This window comes from Salmo salar, chromosome 26 (assembly GCF_965601325.2).
Source record: "Salmo salar chromosome 26, fSalSal1, whole genome shotgun sequence".
In the NCBI taxonomy this organism is placed as follows: Eukaryota; Metazoa; Chordata; class Actinopteri; order Salmoniformes; family Salmonidae; genus Salmo; species Salmo salar.
In genome coordinates, this window is record NC_138316.1 from 17,235,349 (window position 1) to 17,256,684 (window position 21,336).

The following is a 21,336-nucleotide window of genomic DNA, read 5'->3' on the forward strand; positions in this document are numbered from 1 at the left end:
GGCAGGGAGGCAGGCAGTCCCACGCGGCAGGGACAGCTAAGGAGAGGAGGTGGTTTACATTCAGGCAGCATTACAGTTCTGTCCTTTAGAAAGCTCTAATGAAGACAAACAGTGCTTTATTCAGATGGCATTACAGCGTTCAGCTAGAGAGAGAAAGGTAGCTACATTATGGGGCTGGTTTAATACGTCTTATACACCCACTCTCCACTATTTGTGGGGGGTGCATTTTTCTTCATTAAACATTAATATTTCGTGCTGACACTTTAATTCCGCATACAAACGTCTAAATATAAACAGCATCTATGTGGCATCTTCAAGCGGCTGGAAACCACGAGGAAATCTGAAGTGAACAATATCATTATTCATCTATGCAAATGGGAGTTTAAAATGCAAACAATTTAACTTCACCAACAGAATATAAAACACATCATATACACAATATCTGAAGCTAGGTGGAAAGCACCTTCCTAATACACCCAATGGTCTGATGGTAACAGATGACAAGTCATTAAGGTGACAGCCAGAAGAAAGGGACTGTGCATTGTCCTGACCCTTGGCCTGGGTCGATGACCTGTCCTGGGTGATCTGAGACTTCTGGCTGAGCATGAGGAACTGGCTCATTCAACCTGTCCATCTGCAGTCGCCAGGGTCGCATAATGACGACACACTTCTTACAGGGGTCTGACAATGATGAGCTCATCTTCAAACAGCCTGGATATTGAAGATAACGCATCAGACCTAAAGTCTACCAGAGCTGTCACCTTTAAGACCTAGGTCTATAGACAGTGTTAGAGCTGGGGCCCTTTCATATAAAGTTCTTGAGCTTTTTGATGATCAAGACGTCTGGAGCAGAGCCAGTTCGCAGCCAGGTCTTCACACGCTGAGAGAAAGAGAGAAGGGAGGCATTCTTCTTTCAGAAAGCTCTGTTTTATGACAGATTGTCAGAGGAGAAGTCTCTCTCCACCAAACACTGGGATATCATTATGGGCTGAATGGAACAGAAAAAGGTTGAAGACATGCAATAAATCAAAGCAACTCCAGTCTTCCTCTTTGAAGGATAACTTCAGCACTCTTATCTCTGTTCTCCCACAGCAGACATCACTTTGACATCCCGTGCAAATGAAATTAATTACCATCAAAAGAAATAATGTGAGAGGAGTGTTTGTAAATAGCATCCTAAATAAACTCGTCTTAGTGCTGGATGAAAGACAAAATAATGAGGGGAAAGAAATGAATGAAAGAAAGCAACATCCGTTTTTCCTAACAGCTGAAAGAGACCGCACACATGTACTGCAGTATGAAACAGAGAAACGTAGACGGAGTAAATACGGAGATAGAAACAGAGGGACAGAGACAGACCAGCCAGGGTGGTGTGTGTTAGTGGTACCTGTGAGGGATTTAGAGGTGTTGTCCATCCTTGTCTCTGGGTCTGATCCACTGCCACTTACAGAGCCCTTGTAGCTAATGCAGTCAGAACAGAGCAGAGCTGTTCAAAGAATACAAAAAAGGTCAAGAAAAAAGGAGGAAGAGGTAAAAAAAAACCTTTAAAGGATTTTTTAATATTTGGTATAGTATAGTTTCAAATTGAGGAAAGGTGTTGGATTTTCCACCAATCTTTTTGTTTGTTTGTCTTTGTCTTCCAAAGCCAGAGTTTGTCTTGGAACAGCCCTGTTCAGTTATGGCTGTGTTAGCTATGCTGGAGCTCTCTAAACCACAGTCGACATTCAGTAACATTGAGAGACATTGAGACAGACAGATGCACACATACATGCACACATACACTACATGACCAAAAGTATGTGGACACCTGCTTGTCGAACATCGCATTCCAAAATCATGGGCATTAATATGGAGTTGGTCCCCCCCTTTGCTGCTACAACAACCTCCACTCTTCTGGGAAGGCTTTCCACTCGATGTTGGAACATTGCTGCTGGGACTTGCTTCCATTCAGCCACAAGGGCATTAGTGAGGTCGGGCACTGATGTTGGGCGATTAGGCCTGGCTCGCAGTCGGCGTTCCATTTCATCCCAAAAGGTGTTTGATGGGGTTGAGGTCATGGTTCTGTGCAGGCCAGTCAAGTTCTTCCACACCAATCTCGACAAATCATTTCTGTATGGACTTTGCTTTGTGCATGGGGGCATTGTCATGCTGAAACAGGAAAGGGCCTCCCCCAAAAGCACAGAATTGACTAGAATGTCATTGTGTACTATAGTGTTAAGATTTCTCTTGACTGGAACCTTACAGTTGGCACTATGCATTTGGACAGGATTCCTTATCATAGCATTCTCCAAACCCAGATTCCTCCGTTGGACTGCCAGATGGTGAAGCGTGATTCATCACACAAGAAAACGCATTTCCACTGCGCCGACTCTTGGCATTGCGCATGGTGATCTTCAAGAAGGCCATTCTATTGCCAATGTTTGTCTATGGAGATTGCATGGTGGTGTGCTCGATTTTATACACCTGTCGGCAACGGGTGTGGCTGAAATGGCCACTCATTTGAAGGAGTGTCCACATACTTTTGAATATGTAGTGTATACTGTATATGAATGCATGAGAACAGACAAACACAGTCATGCTCCCCTAACTACCATACACCATAGGTCTCTCCCAAGCTGCAGGTTGACGTTTATTGTCATGAATCTTCCCCTGGAACTGATCGATTTCTGCTAGATGGGACAGCTGCAAAGTCAAAATTGGATATATTGTAAAAATGTATGAAAACTAAAATGAGCTTTCTGGTCTTAACTAAAATTTCCAGTTGACAGTGTGGTTAAGGTTAGAGGTAAGGTTATGTTTAAAATCAGATGGTATGACTTTGGTCACGAGCTGGCACAGTCACACTCTGCAGAGCTGCCTCCAGGGCAAGATTCATGACAATAACTGCCAAAGACTAGACATACACCCAGAAAAAGGCCCCACTCAGCAGACCAGACACCTGCAAATTAACTTGATGTTATGCTTCACGAGAGGGAAGAAAATTAAAATTAACAATGCCTTTCTGAAGATAAGATACCGGAAACTACGAAAGAAGCAGTAATCACATTGGTTAGTGCTGGAAAAGGGTACCTGGTCAATTAGTGGGATGGAGAGGGACAGCAGAACAGACACAGAGTGACAGTAATGTAGGGGACGTAGAGCAGGAGGAGAGGAGTGTTACATACGTGCTATCCTACCTGCGAAAGCCTTGGAGATGCGCTCTTTCTTCCACTCCCAGGGCTGGTCGTACTCCTCCGGGGGCCTCTCGTCGTCCTGCGGCAGCCGACTCTCTCTGGGACAGCGGGGACGCTCGCCGTCTGAATCCCCTCCGTTCTCAGCTGGCTCGTAGGGCGTGTCGTACAGGGGCAGCGACCTCAGTGACCCCTCCTTAGGCCCCCGGCCACCGCGGATCTCTGGCAAAGGAGAAGAGGGTTAGATTTAATAGACTGTCAATGTGGATGTAAAGGTAAAACGATACGAAGGGACTGTATATGTGAATATTTATGTGAACAATCCAACCAACAGCTTTTATCAGCAGTTTCACTTCCAAAATATCATTTTCTCTACATACAACACTAAGACAGCCATGTTCCAAGGTAGGCTAAATGCAGCTAACCATGGGCAGTGAGATCCAGCTGTCTCTTTACGTACCTACCCCCTGAGACCCAGGAGAGGGAGAAGAACCAAACACGGGACACCAACAGCCATGTTAATTATTGCTGTGTTGACCCAATCAAACTCTATACCTGCTAACAGGGATTAGCATAGCCAAGCAGCACACACATTTACATTTTAGTCATTTAGCAGACGCTCTTATCCAGAGCGACTTACAGTAGTGAATGCATACATTTCATACATTTTTTCTCCGTACTCGTCCCCCGTGGGAATCGAACCCACAACCCTGGCGTTGCAAACACCATGCACAACTGAGCCACACGGGACCACACATGATCAGGAGAGGCAGCTACAGATGCCTGTGTGTGATGGAGGCAGGTCTATAGGTATTAGGGCTGGGCGATATGGCCAAAATATATCATGGTATTTTTCACGGTATGACGGTATTTTATGTTTTTGATTAATAAAAGTTGAAAATGTTCTTTATGAGTAGTGCGTGACCCTAGGGAGGCAACACATATATTCTAAATGATTTCAATGGGTCTGTCTGCATTCTGATTGTTTATTCTGTTCAATTCAACTTCAACCTAAAATAATTTCCTGCATTTCCTGCACTCAAATGAGATAATTTCCACACTGCCACGATATGGGCAAAAATATGCCATGGACGAGTTATTGTGACAGGATAGGAACCAAAGTGATGTTCCGTGTTTCCTATGGGACCCTATAATCTTTGGCTACATTAAATCTTTATTCATATAGCCAACATATTCATGCTTCGCCTATTCCTCTTTGATTTAGAAGATACTGTTGCACAAACAACATGCTGATGTAGGCCTCCACCAGCACTTGTATCAGGCTGTATTAGCTAGCTACATTTGTACTGACTCAGTACTTTTTATTAGCTACCAAGCTAACTAGTGATTAGTGTTAGTGGCTAACACGATTAAGCTTAACTTGCTAAGAAAATACAAACTAGCTGATTGCAGATGTAAGAAACAAACTAATATTGTAATTATAGAATGCTTGGGGGGGCGGTGGGGGAGGCAATGTGAATAGATTTATCTAGATGTTCAGCAGTCTTATGGCTTGGGGGTAGAAGCTGTTTAGAAGCCTCTTGGACCAAGACTTGGTGCTCCGGTACCGCTTGCCGTGTGGTAGCAGAGAGAACAGTCTATGACTAGGGTGGCTGAAGTCTTTGACAATTTGCAGGGCCTTCCTCTGACACAGCCTGGTATAGAGGTCCTGGATGATAGGAAGCTTGGCCCCAGTGATGTACTGGGCCATTCGCACTACCCCCTGTAGTAGAGGTCGACCGATTAATCGGAATGGCCGATTAATTAGGGCTGATTTCAAGTTTTCATAACAATTTTTTTAGACCTTTATTTAACTAGGCAAGTCAGTTAACAACACATTCTTATTTTCAATGACGGCCTAGGAACGGTGGGTTAACTGCCTTGTTCAGGGGCAGAACGACAGATTTTTACCTTGTCAGCTCAGGGATTCAATCTTGCAACCTTACGGTTAACTAGTCCAACGCTCTAACCACCTGCTTTACATTGCACTCCACGAGGAGCCTGCCTGTTACGCAAATGCAATAAGAAGCCAAGGTAAGTTGCTAGCTAGCATTAAACGTATCTTATAAAAAACAATCAATCAATCATAATCACTAGTTAACTACACATGGTTGATGATATTACTAGTTTATCTAGCCTGTCCTGCGTTGCATATAATCGCTTAGGTACACGTTGCTCCAACCATAAACATCAATGCCTTTCTTAAAATCAATACACAAGTATATATTTTTAAACCTGCATATTTAGTTAATATTGCCTGCTAACATACATTTATTTTAACTAGGGAAAATGTGTCACTTCTCTTGCAAACAGAGTCAGGGTATATGCAGCAGTTTGGGCCGCCTGGCTCGTTGCGAACTGTGAAGACTATTTCTTCCTAACAAAGACAGCCGACTTCGCCAAACGGGGGATGATTTAACAAAAACGCATTTCCGAAAAAAGCACAATCGTTGCACGACTGTACCTAACCATAAACATCAATGCCTTTCTTAAAATCAATACACAGAAGTATATATTTTTAAACCTGCATATTTAGCTAAAAGAAATCCAGGTTAGCAGGCAATATTAACCAGGTGAAATTGTGTAATTTTGCGTTCATTGCACGCAGTCAGGGTATATGCAACAGTTTGGGCCGCCTGGCTCGTTGTGAACTAATTTGCCAGAATTTTACGTAATTATGACATACCATTGAAGGTTGTGCAATGTAACAGGAATAACGTTTTGTTTTCGAGATGATAGTTTCCGGATTCTACCATATTAATGACCTAAGGCTAGTATTTCTGTGTGTTATTATGTTATAATTAAGTCTATGATTTGATAGAGCAGTCTGACTGTGCGATGGTAGGCAGCAGCAGGCTCGTAAGCATTCATTCAAAATAGCACTTTCGTGTGTTTTGCCAGCAGCCCTTCGCAATGCATTGCACTGTTTATGACTTCAAGCCTGTCAACTCCCAAGATTAGGCTGGTGTAACCGATGTGAAATGGCTAGCTAGTTAGCCGGGTGCGCGCTAATAGCGTTTCAAACGTCACTCGCTCTGAGACTTGGAGTAGTTGTTTCCCCTTGCTCTACATGGGTAACGCTGCTTCGAGGGTGTCTTTTGTCGATGTGTTCCTGGTTCGAGCCCAGGTAGGAGCGAGGAGAGGGACGGAAGCTATACTGTTACACTGGCAATACTAAAGTGCCTATAAGAACATCCAATAGTCAAAGGTATATGAAATACAAATCGTATAGAGAGAAATAGTCCTATAATTCCTATAATAACTACAACCTAAAACTTCTTACCTGGGAATATTGAAGACTCATGTTAAAAGGAACCACCAGCTTTCATATGTTCTCATGTTCTGAGCAAGGAACTTAAACGTTAGCTTTTTTACATGGCACATATTGCACTTTTACTTTCTTCTCCAACACTTTGTTTTTGCATTATTTAAACCAAATTGAACATGTTTCATTATTTATTTGAGGCTAAATTGACTTTATTGATGTATTATATTAAGTTAAAATAAGTGTTCTTTCAGTATTGTTGTAATTGTCATTATTACAAATAAATAAATAAATAATAAAAACGAATGTAAAAAAACAACAACAAAAAAATCGTCTGATTAATCGGTATTGACTTTCTGGTCCTTCAATAATCGGTATCGAAAAATCATAATCGGTCGACCTCTACTCTGTAGTGCCTTGCGGTCGGAGGCCGAGCAGTTGCCATACCAGGCAGTGATGCAACCAGTCAGGATGCTCTCAATGGTGCAGCTGTAGAACCATTTGAGGACCTGAGGACCCATGCTAAATCTTTTCAGTCTCCTTCAAATACTGTTATAGAAGGTAAAGTAAAAACCCAAACCGGTCTGTGCATCAATATATAGTAAAATACGGTATACCGCCCAGCCCTAATAGGCATCTGTGAGTCTGTCTATGCTGATCACCCTCTGGCTTCATAACGTTAAAGCTCTAGTCTCATATGACCCATAGTGAGTAGCAGTAGCTCCAGGTTTAGAGCTATAGGAGGTGTAGCAGGGCCTCCTGTGTGCATGTTGGGAGCTGGGTGTGATGAAAGCCTGCTCTAGCTGATGATGAGCTGACAGCGTGTGGAGAGGAAGAGAAAGCAGAGGCGCCTGGGGGCCTGAGCACCTGTGACTGTGCACATCGTAGCCTGCCTGGCTGACTGGCTGGCTGTCTGTCTGCATGCAGACCGCCGTCATCATCACCAAAGCTATAAACAGCCTCGCCACGGAACACCTATATATCCCTCCCTCACCCTCTTAGCTCCACTCCATTACTCTCAACATACTCCATTCCTCTCTGTATCTTTCCCTCGCTCTCTGAGACATTTATGAATGACATAAGGCAGGGTATAAATGCAAATTCTATGCAGTGCTGTATAGTGTTCCCACCTATCCAGTGAGTGAAGAGAGCAGCCCATCATGCCCTTGAGAAGTCTCCCTCCTCTCTCTTATCCCCCCCCCCTCATCCATCTCCATGTCTTTCCAGTAGCAGGACAACGTTAGCAACCAGCTCCCTTCCTCCTGGGCCGTATGAAGCCATAGAGTAACGCAATGTGAGGAGAATGAAATATTATGCCACACCACTGCATAATTGCCTTGCAGCCCAAGGGAGCTCTTGCGGAAAAATGAGAGAAGCACGGAGCCTAATGGAGCTACCCGGTGGGGGTTGCCAGAAATCTCTAATGTAATCGTGCGCCAGGCAAACTCTCACCCTCTTTGATCTCACAGTTAAAAATCTTGGCATTGTGAGATCCTAGAGCGATGAGTGCCCACCTTCTGCCGGAAGAATCAACAGCGATATGAAGGGAAGGAAAGGGATGAAGGAGAAAAGTGGGAAGGAGAGGTGGCTGCCAGAGGACTGAAGGAGGATGGGGGGGGGGGGTGTAATGTTTAGGGGTTTGGTGGGGAGTAAATCTTGCTTGAAGGACCCTTTAATTGGGAGCGTGCTGCCTTGGATAAACTGCTGAAGGGGTATTAAGACTCCCCACCAGGCCCATGAACAAGGCTTACGACTACTCTGTGTGGGGTTGGGAGGGGGGCTGTGGAAACCAGCAGGAGCCTTCTGACACGTTGCCTCAGTGCTTTCCCAGCAGGACTGCATGCCTCCCACCTCCCTCTCGCCTTCCTTCTTTCCCTCTTCCCCCATCCCTTCATCCCTCCCTCCATCCCTGTTGAGGCATGCTTTGTGAGCTGGGAGGGGTAACATCTGTCTGTTTATATTACCGTGATTAGCTTGATGGTGGAACAGAGCTACAAGTTGTTACACAGCTGGAGCATAGCTACCTCTGCCCTCACTGCCTCCGCTCAGGGTCAGGGGTCACCCACCACACCCACACTCGCCTTCTCCTCCCCGGATGTGAGAGTTCCACTCCAGATGGCACTTCCTCCTGACCTCCTGTCGGTCTGAGACCACTCTCACTACTAGGTAGTCCAGAATTGACCTTTGACACCCTACATTCACCCAGTAGTAGACTGACTAGACTAGACTAGAGGACAGGTTGCTGTGTAGCGAACTCACTAAGGAGAACAGAGGACACATCTAACTCAGTGAGATTAATAACAATGCACTGCTGACTGCATAGACAACTAAACGCTAAGGTCAAAGGTCGGTTAAATGCCTCAACTCAGGTTCAGAGCTAGTGATATAGATGGAGCGAGAGGGAGAGAGGGAGGGGGGGTGAGAAAGCAGAATCTTCCTTCCTTTCTCCATCGTCTCTGGTTCGTGAAATAAAGGGATTCATTCTACTGGAAAGAGATCAAGATATTGCTCGCCATAAATCCAAGGAGGCTCCTCTTCAACTTACTGAAGGAGGAACCTTCTGGGCATATTAGCATGGCTGTACGTGGGGAACGGGTGGGAGCTGGTGGGAGCGGGGACGCTGCTCTGGATTAAATCAAAGCTATTATCTTAAACCAGCTTGGCAGCCAGGAGACCTGACCCATCACCTCCACACTGCACCCCTCTCCCCCTTCCCTCCACTCTCTCTCCAACCTGAGACATCATATCGTCACATAAAAAAAGGAAAGAGCAAACAGCCAATAATCTCTGGGTGACTATTGGCTGACTACCGCCCACTCCTATAGCTCCAGAGAGGATTTGCTGCTATGAAGCGCTTGGAAGGGCACAGTCTATAACAGTCTATCTGGACTCGATTGAGGGGATTTCTTTGCACAAGTGAGGGATTAAATGTGATTGACTTTACACCCCTGGAAAACAATGGAGCGGCAGTACCCATGCTTCAAGGATTTAGTCTTTCGGCTCCTCCGAAGAATCATTCATAAAGAAGTCTGATAGTACAGCGCCTAGACTAGGATGTATGCTGTACTACCCACTAGTTGCATTGCACAGTGTGTTCATTGCTTTAATCGTCTGATATTCCAGAGCAAGCCGATACTATTCAGTATGCACGGGGATGAGTATTGTTAGGTCAGCAGACAGTCTTCACTTAGCAAGATTCTGCTGTCCCCCATTGAAGAGGCTAGTCAAGATTAAGTAGTACCAGAGTAACAGACATACTGTATCCAACTCAGGTTGTTTTAAAGCAAGACGTATGGAGCTGGGAGGAAACTGCTTTCTCTTCCCAACAAGCCATTATTTCAGTCAAGTCTTGGCGTTCAGCTGCTTATGAATGCGAAGGAAGGCTATTGAAGACTGGCCACCTGTAACAAAGCATTCAGTCGAGCTTGTTTAGTGACAAAGAGACAGCGAGAGAGAGGCTGATTAACAAAGCTCCCGTGCCAAGACGTGTCTATCTAACCGTAGCCAGCTGACTTTCTACCCCGTTTCATTTCAGTTTTTCATATCGACGTGGCCAAACTGTGAATGCTGAGCAGAGTAGCAGACTATCAAAGCCCTCAGTGGCACCGAGGGCTTTGAGTTATCTGTGTGTCACCCAGAGGTATTGTGTGTCAGGCTGAGAGCTGGCTGACAATTGGAGGTGTATGCTCCCTGACCCATGTCGGCACACTGCAGAGATGTGCTTGGCTTAGTCTGCTGTGAGCAGGGCTGTGAGTGCTAGGAGGTCTCACTGCCTTTTGTTCCCCAGACCCCATAGAGAATAGACACATAATGGAGTCAGTCTGGATGGAATGGAACCTGAGACTGGAATGATATGGAGGGAACATGGGAAGGGGGGTACAAGGGTTCAGTTGAAGAGGCAATGCATTACAATGCTTATATGTTATACCAATTTGACTATAATTTCATATACAGTATCTCACAAAAGTGAGTACACCCCTCACATTTCTGTAAATATTTGAGTATATCTTTTCATGTGACAACACTGAAGAAATTACACTTTGCTACAATGTAAAGTAGTGAGTGTACAGCTTGTATAACAGTGTAAATTTGCTGTCCCCTCAAAATAAAAATTAATGTCTAAACCGCTGGCAACAAAAGTGAGTACACCCCTAAGTGAAAATATCCAAATTGGGCCCAAAGTGTCAATATTGTGTGTGGCCACCATCATTTTCCAGCACTGCCTTAACCCTCTTGGGCATGGAGTTCACCAGAGCTTCACAGGTTACCACTGGAGTCCTCTTCCACTCCTCCATGACGACATCACGGAGCTGGTGGATGTTAGAGACCTTGCACTCCTCCACCTTCCGTTTGAGGATGCCCCACAGATGCTCAATAGGGTTTAGGTCTGGAGACATGCTTGGCCAGTCCATCACCTTTACCCTCAGCTTCTTTAGCAAGGCAGTGGTCGTCTTGGAGGTGTGTTTGGGGTCGTTATCATGTTGGAAGACTGCCCTGCGGCCCAGTCTCCGAAGGGAGGGGATCATGATCTGCTTCTGTATGTCACAGTACATGTTGGCATTCATGGTTCCCTCAAGGAACTGTAGCTCCCCAGTGCCGGCAGCACTCATGCAGCCCCAGACCATGACACTCCCACCACCACGCTTGACTGTAGGCAAGACACACTTGTCTTTGTACTCCTCACCTGGTTGCCGCCACACACGCTTGACACCATCTGAACCAAATAAGTTTATCTTGGTCTCATCAGACCACAGGACATGGTTCCAGTAATCCATGTCCTTAGTCTGCTTGTCTTCAGCAAACTGTTTGCGGGCTTTCTTGTGCATCATATTTAGAAGAGGATTCCCTCTGGGACGACAGCCATGCAGACCAATTTGATGCAGTGTGCGGCATATGGTCTGAGCACTGACAGGCTGACCCCCCACCCCTTCAATCTCTACAGCAATGCTAGCAGCACTCATACGTCTATTTCCCAAAGACAACCTCTGGATATGACGCTGAGCACGTGCACTCAACTTCTTTGGTCGACCATGGCGAGGCCTGTTCTGAGTGGAACCTGTCCTGTTAAACCGCTGTATGGTCTTGGCCACCATGCTGCAGCTCAGTTTCAGGGTCTTGGCAATCTTCTTATAGCCCAGGCCGTCTTTATGTACAGCAACAATTCTTTTTTTCAGATCCTCAGAGAGTTCTTTGCCATGAGGTGCCATGTTGAACTTCCAGTGACCAGTCAGTATGAGGGAGTGTGAGAGCGATGACACCAAATTTAACACACCTGCTCCCCATTCACACCTGAGACCTTGTAACACTAACGAGTCACATGACACCGGGGAGGGAGAATGACTAATTGGGCCCAATTTGGACATTTTCACTTAGGGGTGCACTCACTTTTGTTGCCAGCAGTTTAGACATGAATGGTTGTGTGTTGAGTTATTTTGAGGGGACAGCAAATTTACACTGTTATACAAGCTGTACATTCACTACTTTACATTGTAGCAAAGGGTCATTTCTTCAGTGTTGTCACATGAAAAGATATACTCAAATATTTACAAAAATGTGAGGGGTGTATCTCTCATGATGTGGAATTACTGCAAATTATACATTGTCTTTGTCATACGGTCTGATATACCTGTCAGCCAAATCAGCATTCAGGGCTCGACCACCCAGTTTATAATGTCTACTATCGCATTCGAGGGGTGGAGTTGGAGGGGTGGAGATAATGACAGGAGAAGCAGCTGGACCAGCTCATATCTCCATGAATCTCTCCACAAGGCCGCTTTTTAATGTGCTCAGCAAAATCAGACGTGTCACAAATGAGCACGACTTGAACTTCAATCAACTTGCAACAGCCAACTACATAATATTCCATATCATACTGTGTGAAGAAGTGTGTGATCTCTGTAGCCAGCCCCTCTCTGTTTTACAGGATCTCTGTATGTAGGTGGTCCCCTTCTCTACACTCCACTGCCCTTGGGACACAATAGGAACACTTGCTAGACATGGAATCAGTACAAAAGAAAGAGTGGAATTGGAGTCGAAATGTAGCAGTCTACAAAAAAAAAGGGGGGGGGGGGGAATTACCATGCATCTTTGTTCGTGTCTCTCAGAGAAGCAGAACTATATTCAATATTTCAATATTTATTTTCTTCTTGATTCCAAATTTGGAAACAGTCTGAAAAGCTTCTGAAATCGATAAGCTATGAGTCACTGCTCCATCAGAGTCTCCGTCGGTCTATCAGTCAATGTGTGCGTCTCCGTCGGTCTATCAGTCAATGTGTGCGTCTCCGTCGGTCTATCAGTCAATGTGTGCGTCTCCGTCGGTCTATCAGTCAATGTGTGCGTCTCCGTCGGTCTATCAGTCAATGTGTGTGTGTGTGTGTGTGTGTGTGTGTGTGTGTGTGTCTCTGTCGGTCTTTCAGGCATGGTGTGTGTGTGTGTGTGTCTCTGTCGGTCTTTCAGTCAATGTGTGTGTGTGTGTCTCTGTCCGTCTTTCAGTCAATGTGTGTGTGTGTGTGTGTGTGTCTCTGTCGGTCTGTAAGTCAATGTGTGTGTCTCTGTGTGTGTCTCTGTGTGTGTGTGTGTGTGTGTCTCTGTCGGTCTTTCCGGCTGTGTGTGTGTGTCTCTGGCGGTCTATCAGTCAGTGTGTGTATCTCTGTCGGTCTTTCAGGCAATGTGTGTGCGTGTGTGTGTGTCTGTCAGTCTATCAGTCAGTGTGTGTGTCTGTCGGTCTTTCAGGCAATGTGTGTGTCTCTCCGTCGGTCTTTCAGGCAATGTGTGTGTGTGTGTGTGTGTGTGTGTGTGTCACTGTCGGTCTACCAGTCAGCGTGTGTCTCTCCTGCCACTCAGCTAGTGTGTCTCTGTCGGTCTGTCAGTCAGTGTGTGTCTCTGTCGGTCTACCACTCAGCTAGTGTGTCTCCTTTATCTGCCTCCTGCAGAAGGAACAAAACCAGCCATGCTGTCCGTCCTCCCTCTGCTCCTCACTCACACTGTGCAAAGCTTGTGGTGGGTAGCCTACTCAGAGCCCCTGCCAGCGCCTCAGACATACTTTTGGGAAGGCTGGAGGCAGATTGAATCAAGCGTCCTATTCATTGGCGGCCTGGAGAGGAGTGAGTATTTTGGGTCTTGCTGCTCTTTCGTTGTGCTGTGTGCTTCCTTGTAAACATGCCTTGCTGCAACTGGAAGCCGTGGCCACTCGTGTTTCAGCCGGAATATTCTGGAATCTTCACTTGGCAATGACAGTTTGGACAGAGAACTGCTTAGCTAGCTGTTTACTCACAGATAGGATATATGCATTCAGAATGATGACACATTATGCCTATAATGAACCTTTGGCTTAACCACAGCTGGTACCATGCCATGATCCTTATAGGGTACTGGTGGGGAAAACTAATCATAACATGGCCATTTGAATGTGGGTTAAATGAAGAATAGCACAGGCAGTCACAAATAATACCCTAACTTTTTTGGCGAGTGTGTACGTATGTGTTTATTTTCTGCTTCCCAGGCGGCCAGAGGGAAGGTAAGAGATGCTGAGGAGATGTCTTCTCCCTGAACGCACTGACATGCATATGGATTCACTGGCCTGGAGACGTACACAGAGAAGAAAATGACAGAGGGGGGAAAGAGAGAAAGAGAAAAACAGTGAAGGCCTTGTTCCACCAGTACATGAGCAGCCGTCACCTGAAGGCTCAACACAACACTGATGAAAACAAATGCGGAATTATTTTGGTTTTTAAAGCAATATCAGGCTACTGTCTCTTCTACTAAGTTGGCCCAAAGACAAAACATCTCTCCCAGCGCATACAACTGAGTGTTCACTGAGTTAAAAGTGAAGTTCCTTTCATATCCTAAAGTACAAGCCATACTATATCATCCTACAAAACCATGAAAACAGCAACTTGTAATCCCTAAGGAACCTTTATTTGTATTTATAGACTGTTGTGTATCCTCAAACTGTTCATTCACCAAATACATCAGAGGACAAATAAAACCCAGGAGGGTTCACACAGCACTGACTGTCCAACGTAACACACTGCTGTAATCTGCTGCACTGTTTCTCATCTAAAATCCTAACATCACAATCCATCCAGCACCCCCAGAAACCATCGTCAGGTCAAATCCCCAACACAATACAGATCAGCCAAAATGAAGCGTCCAATTACAACGAAAGGATTGTTAGGCTTATTACGAAGCAATGGCACCAATCAGTAATTAGCTCAATCTGGGGTTAAGCATGGGATGATGAATGTCAGAACTACAGCACTGCATTGTGGGGAAGACAACAGAACAGAACTGATCTACTGATGCCTCGCTGGCCTGTTTAACAGTCTGTCCCTAGCCCCCTACATGCAAATGACTGTCCAGTCTCCGGCCACAGCACGGACAGCAGCATTGATTCCTACACGGTGCACAGCAGCAACTACAGCTCGTAAGGACTGTGGTGAAGGCTCATTAACATGAGATGGATGTGATCCTGGGCTTGGAAAGGTGCCCTGTTTAGTCTACCTACATCAGGGTTCCCCAACTGGCGTCCCACGGGTCGTGGTTTCATTTGCCCCCCCCCCCCATGTTTTCTGAGCAATTTTATATATATATATATATATATATATATTTTTTTTTTTATTATTTTTTTTTAATTACATTGTTGGACATAAAAGACTAAACACCAGGAATTCAGCTCCAAGTGATTTTAATTTTGGAAATCTGTTCCCAAGTATTCCCATGCATAGAGACACATATGATCGTATACAAATGTAAGCAGTTTGAAATGATTGTGTTTTAGTCAAATATTATATCTGCTTGGGATTATTATGGTCAATTTGCAGTCTACAAATTATTTGTAATTATTTTCGGGTCCCCAACCATATGCTCAAGAAAGAAAATGGCTTCCGGCTACCTGACATACACACCCGCAGGCATACAACCGCCAGATAGACTGTACTGTTCATCACGCTATGGACAAAACAGTAGCATGTACTGTGGTACCCTGACTTGTTTTTCATTGGGTTCATTGCTGTTGATTTGCTTGCCTCATCCACATCAAAAGGGATTACATTTTGATGCCAGGCGGGTTTACAGGGATTGAGAAACCAGGACTTATAGAGTCAGTGACAACCAGTCTGAGCCCTGAGGCAGCCTGCCTGACACCACTCTTTGTGGGCTCTACAGTAGCTGGAGTCATTTTGTAAAATATTCCTTTCTGAATAGCTGCAGGGGCTGCCTGCTGCTCTCTCTGTGTGTCTATTGTTCCTGAGCTGAGATAAGACTGGCTCAGGATTAGAGGAGAGTGCACCCAGAGTTCAGCTCCTGTGAGAAGGCTGGGGTGGGACCAGGGAGCAGAGTGGAGGAGAGTAGCCATTGGCTAAGGGCAGTGTGAAGGCCAGATGTGGTTTTGCTTGCTAATCTTTCCCTGGGATCAGCCAGTGGAGGACAGGCCGGATGATGACACGTGGACATTGCTGTGATGAATAGCCACTCGACCTGCCCCCCCCCCCCCCCCCACCCGGGGGTCAACAGCCCATTAGTGGTGACGGCCGGGTCTCCAGCAACAGACCGTCAGGCCCCCCTCCCCCCCAAAAAGAGAAAGAGTGTGAGTGGGTGGGTGAGGAAGAGGTCTCTTCTAGCCCCAATCTCTAATGACTTCCTTTGACAATCATCTGCATCGTTCATAGCCAAATTAACCCAAACCCCAGCTGGACTCTAAATGGGAGTCTCTCTCTATCCTTGTCTCTGGCTGTTGCCAGGAAATGGCTATTCTTTAGCAATTGGCAAATTAAATATCTTTCTCCTTATTGTGCGTTAATCCGATAATCTCTGCCTCCAGCACAACAAAGCAGGCAGCAGCGGAGAAATCTGTGGGAGATTAAACTTCATCACCTCGGTACTGTGGCGAGCAGACAGACAGACCGACAGAGATAGAGAGAGAGTGTTGTCCTCCTCAGGCTTCCTGTCTCTCAGTGTAGAAGCGTGTGGAAGCGCTGCCACTCTTTACACTCTCACAATCACACACCCGCTGCTAGTATCCGTGGCAACAGGAGGAACGGAACCACGCCACCACCTTTCTCGTGACAACAGAACAACACTGACCTCCAGGCAGCTGTAATAATTAGGTCCCTCAGATATAATGGCCCATACACACCACATGAGGAACTGAAAATAGACCACTGCCACGCCGCCATTCATGCCATTTCTGAATGCTGTCACACTCATTGTCCACAACAACATTAGGACCGAATTGTAACAAATCAGAAAAGTAACACCAGTGTCTTGCTCATTAGGCCACACCGTAGCAAAACGTTTTAATGTTCGTAACAGAAAACGAAAGAGAGCATTTCTGTTCGTTTCATGACTTTTTCCTCCGTTTGACCTACTGAACACAGCCCACTTCAACATTTAGCTCCACAATGAACCATCAGTGAAGCAGAAAACTGGAGCAGCAGAACCCCGGAGGCAGATATAAACACTGGTCAACACAATGCATGGTATTGATCCCTCCCATTTATTGGAAAATGCTCTTAGTAAACAACAAGTCAACAGTGAGACCTGTTTACCAATACTTCCCTGTAGATTGATACAGGACATGGACGCCCTCAGGGGAACATGGATTAACAGAGCTCTCTGACAATACAAATAGTTACACAGCCAGCCATTCAGCCAATGACCTCACTCTAGGCTGAGTCGACCTTCAGCAGGTCATTTAAATACTGTGGAGGTGGATAACCACGGTAAGCTTCTTGCTGTGTTTCCATCATGATGTGATCTCCTTTGCCCTTCCCTTTGGCGGTATTAAACAAAACATTACCGCCAACAACGGTCTTTCTGAAGGCAGAGAAAGTGAAACATTCTCTGTGTTCAGCAAGTCCTGTTAGACTCACAGATAACCCCTGCTACTCTTCCTAGGGTTCTGTATCTGTCTGTTCTAGATTATAGCTTTGGCACCTCTCCATCAACAGTGGACCATATCACTTTCATCTTTATAAATGATAGATAACATGATGCCAGGCAAATGCCTCTCCTTCCGTGTTATTTTAGCGGCCGACAAGGGCCTGTCTTTTAACTAGACCCAGTGGTGGTGGTGGTGTTGTCCCCTTCTGCTCCCATTAGATCAGGCCTGGCCTGGGGGGAGGATGGGGGAGGATGGGGGAGCCAGGGCCCAGGACTCATCTCAGCCCAGCCTGATTGCACTTGACAGAGGATAAAGTCTCATCCGGGACTACAGTACACAGGTGATTCACTGGTCTGGTACATTTGTACCACCAAAAACTCAGACAATCACAGAAGGCAGATAAGAGTGGTCCCAGCATAAACCAAATGACGCCACACAAGTAAGATAAAGACATTGTACTCACAGAGGATAAGAAACTACAAGAAAATCACTGACTGATGTTGATAATAAATCAGAGAGCTTTAGGGCTTTTAGATTGTGTGGGGGAAATGAATTCATCAGTTACTGTTGTCCAACTCCCTCCTGTGGAGCAAACCAAACAAAAACAATTAAAAGGAGGAATGGTTTTTCTTTTGAAAAGTAGTGAAAGCAATTCAGGACTCCTGACAGTCACTCATGAATAAATAAGATTTGTGTTATTGTTCTCCTTGGTGAGAGACCAGAACACAGTGACTCAGTTTGTTTGTAAATCAGCTTGGGAATGGAGATTGAGAAGTGACGGTAGACTACAACTGAATCCAAAAAGAGCCGACAACATTGAGTAGACAACATGTCAGTCAAGTTCATAAAGGATGCCTAACCCCCAGATGAACCTCCTTCCTCTTACATATTCACGCTATTTGCATATTGTTGGAATGAGAACATAAAAGAGAGCTCATTTTCCTTAATGAATAAAACACAAAGCAAAAGTCAAGAAGCGTAAACAAAATGCTAATCGCTCCCGAGGGTTCTCTATGCACAGAATGGGCTCTTCTTGTAAACAAAAGTCATCAACCAACAAATACAAGGCAAGTCCTACGTAAATATGAACATTTAACTTGACTTTTACCCAATGAAATAGTATAGGCTAGACCTAACCCTTCACTATACTGTTTTAGTTGGTGTGACATAATGCATGTTTGTATAGTTCAGTATACATTATAAGTGCAGGAGCAGTCCAGAGGTAGTTGATTGATGGGCTTGAGTACTGTACAGCCCAAACGACAGGGATTATAGCTAAAGATTTGTCTTATTCCTCTGTGACCAGGGTCAAGTCACTTCTCGTCACCGCCATGCCAATCTGAGCCCCAAATGGAAAAGTCATTAGCATTAGCATATTTAATTCAGCAGCCCAGAAAGTCATAGCTCTGCTTGGAAATGGGATCTTGCTCTTCATTTCCTCTATTAAGACAGAGCAGGAATCTCATCTAACTCCACAGAACTATAGTCAGACATTCAGAGCCACATTTCCTATGAATGACATTAATACAGGCTGTATAAAGCAGAGCAGGTTTACATTCACAAAGGCACTGTTAATCACGGAGCTGAGCCTTAGCATATTGTTTTTTAATCCATTTTGTGATAGGATCTAATGTCAAAAAGCATAACGTTATTCTAGTATCATATAAATCCTACCAAGGCTGTAATAATTAGCTAACAGAGTGCAGAAGCTATGGTATTGTAACAGTCTGCCTGCCAGGCTATGTTAAACCCCATGCTTGTGTATTTTACGATGCCTCTCTGCCTAGCTGGCTGGGCACCATGGCTGTGGCTACATCCTGCCACGTGGGCTTCGTCCTCCACACTACACCAGGAGGCTGGAGCTCGGCATGGAGGAGAGCTCTGCCATTCCCAGCTCCTCCAAAAGCACCTCTAGTGAAAGTATGGGCCATTTGGGTCGGGTCGACTCTGTTCTGCTCTGCTGGCCCGTTGTTTTTGGAAAGGCAGTGTCACTCGGCACCCTCATTAACATCAGCCACATCCATTACCATCAGGAGTTCTGAGTCATAGGGTGTCGGGAACATCAGCCCAACATCAGGACCAATGAATCCCAAAGCAATAAAACAGAAACCCAATAAACATGAACGATGCTGAGTGAATAACCTCCGTGTCTCATCCATTATTTACAATGCGGAAAAACACAGGGAGACGGGAAGAACGGCACACAATCGATGTGGAGATGTAACGTCAACGATATCATGGAGGTTGTTAGTGATGCCATTCATGGGTAGGATCAGGTAGCATCATGGGTAGGATCAGGTTGCGTCATGAGTCAGGACCCGTTCGTGATCAGTATTTCCCTTCACCTCATTGGACGTCATCCTACTTCTGTACGCTGTCAGTAACACACACTTCCCTAACCGGTCTCTCTCAGCCACTGCAGATGTCACTGTGGTAAATATACGCAGCTGTTAGAAAAAGTACTCTCTGGAGAACGCTGACCTTACAAACTGAATCAGAATCGATCGTCTCATTGCGGCGTAAACCTGTCATTGAGACTGAACATGTAGAGTAGTCAGGGAGAAGAGCAGTAGTTGGAGCTGATCAGGAACGGACTGGAACTGCAGTCAACAATGACGCAGAGACTAATCACAAGACTTTGGGAAAAGAGATGGTAAACTGACAGGAGTTATGTACCCAACCAAGTCTCTCCCACTATATACACTGCTTGTAGCAGCAGTACAATCATCCTGCATGTGGTTTGGCCCACTCCTTCACTTCAACAGGAATGTCTCCATCGGTGCCAAACTGCCTTTCACAAAATGTAGATACAAGCAGAACCAAAAGAAAGACAGGATGAAAAGAGTTTTGGTTGAGAGAGTACAGTGGGAAGGGAATGCACATTTTGATTGAAGCTGTCTGCTGCCTACGTCATGATACGAACAGAATACCACATGCCATGATACTACACACCCGATCATATTATTTCATAATAAACTAACCCTAAATACACACACACACACACACACACACACACACACACTTCACCTCAGATGATAAACCCTTCCATTAGAGAGTTCTAAAAGACTACCCAATGAAATGCCATTGCCCTGTTGTCCTGACCTCAGAGAGGCAGGCTGTATCTGCTACTCGCCTGGTATTCAGTGAATGAGAGGAGTGGCAGATGGAGGGGGTGTTTTGGATTCCTCACCAGTAGGTCTGGGCATCTATTCTCAGCTGGCCACGGTCCCGGTCAAACAACCCCACTACAACCACACACAAACAGTTGGAAAGGCAAACACACATGCAATCACACATACTTGCTCACATCACACACGCCCTCCCCATTTCTCCACCCACAGTGTGCCAGGGGTGGGCTGACAAGATCCATCCCGCTCAGAGCTGCTTACTAACACATTCTTCTACCTGACGTCTCCCTCCCTCCCTCTCTCATTCATCTATTTTCTTCGGGGGATGCAATGAATTCCATACTGGTGAGGTGGCAAAACATCTAAAATTCCTAATCAGAGCAGAGTGGTATGTACAGTTGTGGTTCTAACTATTGACCCATGTAATCCTAACTATGTTCTCTCATTCCATAAATGTATAAACCACATTTCACTGTGAGAAGGCCTCAAGTAGCTGAGAGGAAATTATTTTTGATAGAAATACAAGTAGTAGCAGAACGCAGTACTAAGGAAGCTCTGTGTGCCAGGAAGCATGTGCTTTTGATTCATAGCGAGTATGTATGACAATGAATGTGCTTACTAGAGTGCAGTTTTCACATGAAGGTTTAGGTGTGTGTGGTGTGTGTCTGTAGAGTAGGGTGGGCCACCAGTCCTGTGGGTGTGTAGATGAAAGACTCCACTGACTTCTTGCACTTCCTGCTGAGACACAGGAAGCTCCCAGTTTCCTGTCAGGAAGGGGAGGAGCCAAACTCGCATGAATCCCAACTCAGATTCTCTCGCTGTATTCCAACAAAACCCCTGTCAAAGAAAATGGTTCTTGCACCTTTGAGTGCACAGAGAAACGTTTTGTGA

The 21,336-nt window shown here is 45.4% G+C and overlaps 1 protein-coding gene across 4 annotated transcripts in view; it reads right to left on the reverse strand.

Annotated features, from left to right (window-relative positions):
• The window catches only part of LOC106587230 (SH2 domain-containing adapter protein F), a 112,402-nt gene that overhangs the window by 25,498 nt on the left and 65,568 nt on the right, over positions 1 to 21,336 (reverse strand). For 3 of the 4 annotated variants that reach the window (XM_082969463.1, XM_082969462.1, XM_014175421.3), the window contains exon 3: positions 3,177 to 3,392. In XM_082969463.1, coding sequence (XP_082825589.1) covers positions 3,177 to 3,392 — 216 coding nt within the window. Of the gene's footprint in view, positions 1 to 1,387; positions 1,487 to 3,176; positions 3,393 to 21,336 lie in introns of all 4 variants that reach the window. The other variant, XM_014175420.3, reaches the window with a different exon arrangement.